Source organism: Telmatherina bonti (assembly GCF_933228915.1).
Source record: "Telmatherina bonti genome assembly, chromosome: 10".
Lineage (NCBI taxonomy): Eukaryota > Metazoa > Chordata > Actinopteri > Atheriniformes > Telmatherinidae > Telmatherina > Telmatherina bonti.
In genome coordinates, this window is record NC_136628.1 from 12,484,962 (window position 1) to 12,496,271 (window position 11,310).

The 11,310-nt window shown below is 44.0% G+C and overlaps 1 protein-coding gene across 1 annotated transcript in view; it reads right to left on the reverse strand.

The window, feature by feature from the left end:
* ppm1e (protein phosphatase, Mg2+/Mn2+ dependent, 1E) overlaps positions 1-11,060 on the reverse strand; it is a gene marked incomplete at both ends in the record, with an annotated part of 63,282 nt that extends 52,222 nt beyond the window's left edge. The window contains one exon of the mRNA XM_079247978.1: positions 10,876-11,060. Coding sequence (XP_079104104.1) covers positions 10,876-11,060 — 185 coding nt within the window. The remainder of the gene's footprint in view (positions 1-10,875) is intronic.
* Positions 11,061-11,310: the final 250 nt, after the last annotated feature.

Here is an 11,310-nt window from a genome sequence, read left to right on the forward strand (position 1 = left end):
TCTATAAATGATGTAATATTATCATCTGTATTAGTATATCAGTCAGACCAGCACACATATCTGAAAGGATTACTCTTCACTGAAGGGCTGATATTGTGTCAAATGCAGCAGATTGCAGACAGAGGATGTCACAGCCGCCTTCTTCTCTGGATTTTACTGGTATTTGTCTTCATCGCTCATATTTGTTCATTCAAGGACATTAAAGGCAGCGTGTTTGACTGAACAAATCGTTCACCTTTCAGTGTTATATTCTCTCTTCTTCCATTTTCTATTCTAGTCTTATAAACAGAAGCATTTGCCCTTGAAGCGTAGAGGAATAGTTGGAGGGGAATAAAACACCTTCCATTATTCAGTCCCTGTCACTGCTTGGTTTTGGACTATCAAATATAAACGGACATGTTTACTGGGCAAATCTAATCAGTAAACTCGACTATATACTATAGTTAGGTTTGGACAAAACATCGCCTTGCAAAGGTGTGGAAATACATCAGGATATGGCTTTAATTTTAGGATTTGGGACTTTATTTTAGGAGCCACTCTTATATTTTCCACAAGAACATATAGTACATATCAGGGGTCTCCAACTCCGGTCCTCATGAACTACCATCCTGCAGGTTTTAGTGTTTTCCTGCTACAACACACTTGAATCAAATGAAAAGGTTCTCCAACAACTGGTCATCTTCTGCACCTGCCTGTTAAAGAGCCACTGATTGGGGCCAGACTGTCATGTTGACAGTCTGATGGCAGACTGTCCACATGGTTGCCAATGGTTATAAGAACTTTGAAAAGGTTTCTGCACTCTGAAAGCACCGAGTCCTGCAGGATGTACAAACTGGTCTGAGGCGTCCATCATCTGACTACCCAGTACACTGAAAACACTAACTTGTTCTATTCTATTCTATTCTATTCTATTCTATAGTCATTTAGCAGAAGCTTTTATCGACTTACATATGAGAGTGAAAACAACACAAGCACTAAACCAAGCAGTAGAGGACATCACAGGAAGGTACCAGTGGACTTCTGGAGTCCAGTTGGACGTCAATCTTGACATGTAGCGCTAGAAGCTCTTTTTATGTCTTTCTTCCCCGACTCACAATATTACTTAGGTTACAAAACAAAGAATTAATATTTGTTGCAAAGAACTGGGCCAAGTTCTTATACTCTTCTGTCAAATATAGCTAACCTAAGTGTGGAAGTGCTCCGTGAAGAGCTGAGTCTTCAGTTTGCTCTTAAAAGTAGACAAGAACTCTGCAGAATGGACAGAGTTTGGGAGGTCATTCCACCATTGTGGCACGACAGAGTAAAACAGTCTGGCTAGTGACTCGGTCCCACGTAGTGGCGGTAACACAAAGCGTCTTTCACCGGTGGAACGTAGCTGTCCATAGGGAGTGTAGGACTGGATGAAGGAGTGAAGGTAGACAGGAGCTGTTTGAGTTATTGTTTTGTAAGCTAGAAGCAAAGCTTTGAATCTGATGCGTGCTGCGACAGGAGGCCAGTGCAGTGTGATTAGCAGCAGAGTGACACGAGCCCGTTTGGGTCGGTTGAAGACCAGACATGCTGCGGCGTTCTGGATCATCCGCAGAGGTTTAACCGAGCGTGCAGGCAGACCTGCCGGTAGGGAATTGCAGCAATCGATGGGTGAAATGACCAGAGACTGAACCAAATGCTGCGTTGTATGTTCTGTCAGGTACGGTCTGATTCTCTTGATGTTGAAACGAGCAAATGGACAAATGCGGGCAACCGAGGCAACATGGACCTTGAAGGTCAGCTGGTCAGCCGCCGTGATACCAAGATCCAGTGCAGATCATGTAGGAACAAGTGCGATAGAGTCAAGTGTCCCACTTATTTGCGGAGGTATGGAAGGATTGGCTGGACAGACAATGAGCTCTGTCTTGAACAGATTGCGCTGAAGGTGGCGAGCCTTCATCCGTGCAGAGATATCGGCAAGGCAAGCCGATATTGTCACTGAGACGGTTGTAGTACCAGAGGATACCAATAAGACTTTCTTTGCTATTAGGGTTGGACAAATACATCCTTCTTGAATCTTTGGATCATTTCAGCTACTTTACTTTGACAAGTTAATATTTTTATCTTGTCTCGTCCTTCCACTCTTCCAGTTCTCAGTTTTCTTGACCCTTCTTTGCAGAATCACATCTGGGAGTGACAATGAGTTAAGTATCGCTCATAATTGAGGCTGAATTAATTACACTAGCTGTTAGCCTCGGAGTGAAAACATTACAGGGTTATGATGGGCACAGCGTATTGGATAGGTTTAATCACACAACAGCACTGAACTGTGCACACACACACACACACACACACACACACACACACACATACTAAAAGGTAGGGGTATCAGCTTCTCCTCAGATGTTTCTCCCAGTTGCTTGGAGGAAAATGGATTAGCTAACATCATTTTAACGCACAAACATGCACGCACACACACACACACACACAGGCTGCATCTACACCTCCAGACTCACTCTAGCACACCAAGTGCTTCACCCGCCCCCTATTAACACACACTCACACGCACAGAGGGGATCTCTCACTTCTTGCAGAAGTCTATTATTAGATGTTCAACCCAGAGACAAACTAATGACACTGGGATGAATCACCATAGCTGCTGCCTCCGACTATCATTACACTCACAGCACAGCTACAGTAGACAGGATGCTGGCCACCACACAAATATAAACACACTCATACCATCAGACTGCTTCAACAACTGCAGAAAAACAGGCCTAATTTCTACCTGACTGCAGGTTTCAGTCAAATAAATCACATTCACCTCCTACCTAAAACTCAACGTTCCATTTTATATCATTTCCTAGCAATGTATTTAACCTAAATACGTCTCTTGCGGGTGGGAAGCAGGGGTGCGTCAAAATCAACAACTATCTAAAGCTGTCAAAATCCTAATCTTTTGTATTTGTGTTTTGATGCTACGGGATTTTTTTTTTTTTTTTTTAGATCTGAATGAATCATAGCAGGCCCACAGAGATGCAGGTTTGTCTCCAAGCTTTAATCAGGCTTTTTCATCTATTAAATACTGCAGGTGAGTTTGGTTGAGGACGGTGTTTGACCCCTCTAATTAGGACTTGTGCACTCCCATAAGACTATTACAGTTATTTTCTCTGTTTTGCTGCTAAAGATTCGAGTATTTATCTCTAAAGTAGCAGAAACCAAAAGTAAAGAGCCTGTCAACAGTCAGAAGAATGACTGCAAATGAATAATTACGTTGCTCTGAATGTGTAATAAGCTGCTATTTGACACTAAAGAAGCCACAGATGCAGTGCCACCACAAGCATCCCAAACCAAGAGATGCCATTCTCTTCTTCTTCTTTGTGCTTTGTGTGGATTGTATCCGATGCCACAGACGACTGTACCTGCAAGGTTGCTTTCAGTTATTTAAAACTACATCTACCTGTGCATACAGGGCCAAAATCCACATTAAAAACCAAAAACGTTGCCTTCATACACACCCAGTAGTCCACCTGTTCAACTGCTTGTTAACACAAATATCTAACCAGCCAATCACGACAGCAACTCGGTACAGTCGTGTCGACATGTTGAAGACGACTTGCTGAGACTCAAAATGAGCATCTGCAGAAGAAAGTGGATTTAAATTACTTTGAACGTGGTAGTGGTAAAGTTGTTGGTCTGAGTAATTCATTAACTGCTGATCTACTTGGATTTTTACACACAACCATCTTTAGGGTTTACAGAGAAGGTCTGAAGAAGAGAATATCAAGTTAGCAGCAGCTGTCTGGATGGTCAGAAAGAAGAGACTGGTTGGAGATGATAGAAAAGCAGCAGTAGCTCAAATAAGCACTGGTTCCAACCAAGATATTCAGAATAGCATCTCTAAAAGCACAACACGTCTAACCATGAAGCAGATGGTCTACAGCAGCAGAAGACCACTCCTGTCAGCTAAGAACAGGAAAGTCACACAGACTCACCAAAACTGGACGATAGAAGATGGAAGAAAGTTGCTGGTTTGATAAGTTTCCATTGCAGCTGCAGCATCCAGATGTTTGGGTCAGAATCTGGTGTAAAAAACTTGACAATGGGAATCCATGTTGGCTTGGACCAATGCTTTAGGCCGCTGCTGATGTGGGGGATGTTTTGAAAAGAATCTGGCGGCAGAGCTCCGCTTTGGGGACCACTCCGGTGCAGGCTCCACTCTCAGGCCACCTTCAGACTTTCCACACACACACACACACCCCTCCCCCCAACCAACGCCACATGGGAGGCAATTAGCAAAAAAACAACTTTTGCCAACCACCAATAAAACACAAGCAGAAGAAGAAGAGAATGACAAAGATAAACATTTGACGTTGTATAGACAAGTACAGCTTTCCCCCAAAGTAAAAAGAAGAGACCTTATCACCTTATAAATAGTTTTATTGCAAAAATATTAAACTTATCATGTTATAACATGATGAGGTCCTTTTTTTTTTTTTATCTTATTTAGGACAAAGTGCTACACTGCCGTAGCACAGCAAACTAAACAACAACAAGCAGAAGTGCACTATGGGAACTTAAACCAGAGAGAACAAAGAACAAAACTATAACTCGTGTGTTGTCATGTCCTCTTGTCATTAATAAAAACGTTCTGCAAACGTTCAGCTAAAGATGTTAAGTCTTACTATTTGTATACCTAGTGGACCTATCAAACGCAGTTATCCATACAGAAAAATGCCAAAAACATTTGAATGGGTTTTATTAATTAAAAGATTTGTTATTTTTATGAGAAGGACAGGGATAGTTTGCTTGTTTAATCATGTTATTTATGGTCCAGATGCCCACATGGTGGTTATAACACACTTGTTCACTGACTTGTTGGTGCAGTTTATTTATGAAATCTTTAAATCAATACACTTAATGTTATTTAAAACATGATCCAGGCAGCAACATGTTGGTTTTAACATCTGGCCGATATTTTCAGTGAGTTTTATTTAGAAAAATCTAATAGGCTGTTCCACTATGCAACTTATTTTGAAAAGACTTTGTTTCCTGTTGTCCTCCGGAGGAGGGGAGTCTGCACTGGAAGTGGAGCTCTGCAGCCAGACCGTCGTGGGTTTTTGTGGCACACTTTGGGCCCCTTAGCATCAACTAAGCGTTGCTTAAAAGCAACAGTTAACCTGAGTGTTGTTGCAGAAAAATATCCATCCCAGTGTAGCATCTTCTGGAAACTTCCAGCAGGATGATGCACCATGTCACAAAGCTCACATCATCTCCACCATGACGATGAGTTCGCTGTCCTCCAACGGCCTCCACAGTCACCAGATCTCAGTCCAGCAGAGCAGCTTTGGGATGTGGTGGAACGGGAGATTCTCATCATGATGTGCAGCAACTGTGTGATGCTTCATGTCAACATGGAGGAAAATCTCTGAGGAGTGTGTGAAACACCTTGCTGAATCTATGCCTCCAGGAATGAAGGCAGTTCTGAAGGAAAAAAGGGATCCAACCGGGTATAAATAAGATGGACCTGATAGAGTGAATGTTTGTGAAAAATGACTTTGTTTTGCTAAAAATTTAGTTTTTTCTGATCTGAAACTGCAGTTTTGTTCTCCTCAGCTGTCCTTAAACCAGAACAGTGATCCGCATCTGATCTGTAATTCTGACATAGACACATTCAAAACCATAATAAAACCCTACATTTACACCAGCATAGTGGTTCTGACTATAAACTTACACTATTTATTGATTTGCTGCATTGTGACATGAGCGAACGTACTCCAGACGGAGGTTTTACCAAACAGAACCTGTTGTTCTGATTGGCTCTGCCGTTGTCTAAAGCCTCACCTACGCCTTTCTGCCTGCCTGAAACATGCATAAACTTCTGCTGCTGCCCTTTGTATGCAGACTGGCCATAATTACAAAAATGTCTGGGTTGTTGCCGTGGCGACTGCTGTAATGAAGTGCCAAACAAACACAGCAGACATGTCGGCATGACTGTGTTTTCACTTCCGAGTCCACATGCAAGCAGAAAGCAGCTTTAAGTGGCTGCAGGTGATGCTAATGGGTGTTTAAGTGATACATTGGATCGTATTTCAGCTCTGAATGAGTCTCGACATACGATCTATGTTGCTTCTCTGCGAAGGAGTCTGCAGGATTGGCTCTAAACAAACCATGCCTTTTCTAAACGTTAGAATACTTTAACGGTGAAACCTGCAGAAAAAGAGTAATATGAGGAAATAAAACAGTTAATCCACACAGTGAGATTACCTGGTGATCTTGTCAACAAGATGGCATGAAAACTACTTAGGCTTAAAGGGAAAAGATTTGGATCCAAGTTTCTTTCGTCTCAGGTTTTTGGGAGCTTTTCTGCGCCATCCATCAACCTGAAGCTCTTCACACGTCTGAAACTGTGCAGACTTTGAGGCTTGACGTCGTCAACTGCTTCCTTATGGTACTATCATTTCTGAACATTTTGTCCAAAATCTGAAATAGCTTCGTTTGTTCCTGGAAAGACTTCCTCGCGGATTCCTCGTGACTTTGATGAACCTTCCTCCGTTCCCTCCACTGTCATTCCTCATTCCACTGGAATAATCTGCTTTGTGGAAATGAAAACAGAAACAATCCTCTCTTGACCTTCGTTGCTCTTCTCGGGGTTTCCTGTGATAAACTGTGTTGTGGAAAGTGGCCAACGAGTGATTCATCACCTCTAAACAAGCCAAGTGTATAAGAAAAGAAATGTGCCAGAATAAAGACCGTTCCCAACGCAGCCGGAGTCTGTGAGCTGCAAATGCATGTTCCATGACTGCAGATTGGCTGTACTTTGTTTCTACAGTACCAGTTTAAAGCTAAAAGCTGGTCCACACTGTCCAGTGTTTCTATTTTCACACCACACCCCAACGTTGACCTCCCCCCCAGACATCTAACCACGCCTCGTCTCTGGCTGTGTTGGACGCTGCCTTTCAGGATGTAATCGGTTCAACTCGATTATCTAGTTATTATTAATTCCTTAACATGTTAGCACCGCTTTAAGCCTCGTAAAAAACTAAATAAATCCTTTCTGCTTGCATACGAATGAAGAGGATGAGCCACAGCTGGCCGCTGCTGCTCAAATGCACCTGAAGATGAACCATCCACACCTCGAGATCGGAGGACTCAGGTGACAAAAAGCCAAAGAGGAAAGACATCAGCAACGATCTTGGAGAATCTTAAGAGTGCAAATCAATTAGTTTGAGATTCAGATGTGTGCGATGTGATTATAAAATGACTGTAGAGGAATCTTTCTCTCCGGACGTCTCAACAACGTCTTCTTTCCGAGCGGAAACATGCATCATATGCGTTGTGAAAACAGCAGAGAATAAAACAGGCTCAGCTACTGGTTAATGGCCACATTTCTATCAGAAATGTTACAGTTTTCTTCCTGGCTGTGAGTACCTTTCTCCCGAACCAGAACTTATTTAAGCAGACATCTTGCAGTCACTGGGTGGACCAGGAACTCCTCTTTAGAGCAAAGTCCTGTCAGTTCGGCTGGCTGGAAGCAGGAACTACTAGGAAATACTACAGAACAATGATCCTCAACACAGCAGCAAATCTACAGCAGAATGTCTGAAAAAGAAAATGAGGTGCTGAAACGCTCCAAAGTCTAGACTGAAATGCAGAGAGGGGGCTCGTTGTAAAGCAAAATGACCCCACAGCCGTTAACACATGCAGAAGCCTAGCGAGTCAGCTTATTGCTGTTAAAGGTGTTTTTTACAAGCTACTAAATCAGGATGTGCGCTCAGTTATCAACACAGTGTTTAGTTTATTTAACTTCAGCTGCATTCAGCTTTGTTTGTTTAGTGCCAATACACAAGAAAGTCATCTGAACAAAAGCCGTACGTAGCGACTTCCACAGTAGCTGCGGAGGAAACGGCTGCGTCCGGTCGATTTGCTTTACGCGCCGTTGGTTCTACAAATCATGCACACAGGCCACGTATCTTGTAGGCTCATTTATTGACTATCTGGAACACAGCCTGATGTTCCAGATGAGATGTAATTTACATGGTAGCCTATAATCTGTAACCTGATGCCAGGTAGAACAAATGAAAACTAGCTACCCAGCCCTCCTCTCCAGCAAAACTCCAGCGACTGGCTGACAACGCCTTTTTAACTAGTTAGACTTAACACTGATTCCCATACATACATACCCCACTCCACATCACCATGACAACAACTTAACAACAATGTTCCCCATATGGCTCCTACTGGTAGCTAAAGCTACAAGACCTGGCAAGACTTTTTATAACGTCTCGAAACGTCAAAACACAGGCCTGAGTCTTTTTCACATGACTTGCTAAAACCAGCTGCTGACATTTTTATATTTTTGGTTAGTGCATGCATGAAAGAGACAAGACAAAACTCGCAAGCATTGTCGGCCACGTCCCGCCTCCATCTCAGCTGCAAGATCCAACTTGAAAGCTTTCAAAAGAAGGGCAACAACACGAAGCACTCCTTCAGGCTAAATGGACCTGCTACCATGTGAGCACTTGGCTTTTAATATTTCAGAACTACAGCTCCCATGAGCCTGTAATCTGAAAGTAATGGGGAGCTGCAGTTCTTGCTGGGACACAGAGAGACCTGCATTTCAACACAAAACCTCTATATTTCCTAAGATGTTGCTACTCTGTCTTCAGCACCTGTATGTGTGAAGACTGGGGGGGACGGAAAGATCTGCAAGACGTTGGAGGTTCAATACGCAGTGACCAGAGTTGCCAGGTCTGCTTATTATAAGCAGTTTTTTTGTAAAGTCACTTGAAAATATCATCAGTCGCAGGTTGTGGTTTTTTTCGGCATGTTTTCAAAACACTGGTTGCTTATTTGGGCTTAATTCATTCCCTGTATGAACCTTTCCTGAGATCTGTCTCACTTATTCACAGTTATGTGAAAAGCATCACACAGTAGTTTATCTGTTTTTTGGTGTCCAAAAAAACCATTTCCATAGTAAACATGCTGGTCCAAACTGGTGTTGTGATTGTCTGCCAGAAACTGGAGGATATACAGTTGTACTCATATGTATTCATCCCCTTTCATTAAAGAAAAGACTGAATTTACAACAGTCACTCAAATAACTGGAGACTTAAAAAAGGAACAATAGCTAAAAATTTGCAAAAATATAATTTAGTAATATAAGACACTGTTTTTTCATTTAATTGAGTTGAAGAAAGAAAAAACAAACAAACAAATTGGTCCTGGATAAATTAGAGCAGTTTTCTGTTGAACAGTGGGACAAAATACCTGTCAACAGGTGCAGAAGTCTGACTGAGAGGAACAGAAAACACCTGACTGGAGCGGAAACATTAAAGGATTGTTCAACAAATTATTAGTTTATGGGTGATGTCATATGTAATAAATCATCTTATTTGTTTGCTTTTTTCAAAAACATTTCTATTGAACCAGAGTTTGAAAATAGTGTAATAATTTTCATATTTTTTTATTTATTACTTTAGTCAATTTCAGCTTATTTTACAGGCAGCTGTTTTTTCCTTCTTTAATGAAAAGGTATGAATATGAATTTGTCCTGTGACAACATTGTTGTGAAGTGGAGCTGTACAAATAAAGTTGAATTGAATATATATGAGCACAACTGTATAACATCAAGTTTAACAATTGTGTCACAATTTCTTTCTCTGTGGGGCCAGGTCGCTTCTTTTGGGCTTGTTTTCATCCAGCTGGTTTCTTGTTTTTCTCACAAGATCTGGCAACACTGGCAGTGACCTTATATCCAGCAGCCAATCAAACCTTGACACCATGGAGGAGATGGTGCATGTCTGCAGAGGACTAACATTGATCTGACCCTGACAACTCCAGCCGGCTCATTATGCAAACTTTGTCCACAGCTCTACAGGCTGATCATCTTCTGCTTCCCACTCCTGGAATGACCTGCATGCGTTTGTGAATGCAGGGCGGCATGCAAACAGGCGGGTAATGTAATGCTCAGACACACATGCAGGCAGCAGTCCCCCTGCCACTTTGTGGCCTAGATGAGTCCTTCCAGTTTGCTCTTCCCAGCACAGTTTCTGCACCTATTTTGGATTCAAAACCAGGCCAGGCAGCAGCGCTCAGGGCAGCGCTCCCTCTTCGGTTTTTTTCCCTGTTCCTGCCAAGTTTGAGCACATCTCAAACAGAAGAATCTGCACAGGGAGGCTGACAGTTTCTAAGCATGTATTTTAAAGAAGATCCTCCTGAACGCGGAGTTCCCTCCTCTCTCCTCACAGCCGCAGCCTCCAGCAGCCCAGGTGGACGCACGGACCCGCAAATCGCCACTGTGACACACACTTATTACCTTCAGCAGACTGCGTGTGATCCTCCCCTCGGTGTGAGTGTCAGATTTTAGTGTGGAACGGCAGAGTGTGATAACATAACCGGTGAGGTTATTTTTAGCTCGCGTGAAGATGCGCGCAGCAGTGATGGCAATGCCCCCCACCCCCCTCCTCACCCCCGCCCACCTACATCATCATGACGACGTGCTGTTACGCAAAACCAGGGGTTCACCTTTTGTGGACGTCCAGTTCTGACACTGCTGTGCTCCGCTTGCGGCACAGACACGCGGCTGGATCACGCAGCAGCCTGTCACGCGTCACGGAAGGAGGAGGAGAGGCCACGGAACTTCTGCTTTGGGCTCAGGCTGATTTCTTCCAAACGATTCTGTAAAGACACTTGTCTAAACTTGGTCCTGGACACACCCAGGACCAGCCAGCTTCCCCGACACCCAGCGGGCATCCCTGCGCGCCCGATGGAGCCCCCCCACCCCCCAGCCGGGGTCGCATCCCGACCTCACGCACCTCCCCGGGGTGACACGACCTTCACAGCTTTTAAAACGCAAACACTCCCGGAAACAAAAGCACACACCAAGACAGAAAGTGCACACTTAACTATTTGTAGAGGTGTTGGAGACACAGGTCGAGGCACTCCCCTTCCACTTCGTCCTCACACACCAGGTCGGACAAGGGGCGCAGCGGCACCGGGTCGCTCTCCTGCAGAGGCATCCTCATCTCCCTGATAAAGAGCTCCAGGAACCGTCGGAAGGTTTTCTCCTCTGCTGCAGAGCCGGCCATCATTTCTCATTCCTGGACACACAGAGACAGCTCCGGTCCGTCAGGAACAACAACTTGCCGGGCTGAGAAGAGAAAAGTCAACACGAACCGGACTAGTAGGACAGTCAGTGCGCCACCATACTACCTGAATGAATGCGTGCTACCGGGAGGAGCGGGGCCGTGGGGCTACCGGGGTGTCTGCGGAGCGGCTGGCCTGGCGGGAGGAGCGGACCGTGGCGGCTGCTTACGCTGCTGAACGAGCTGTCACCGGCTT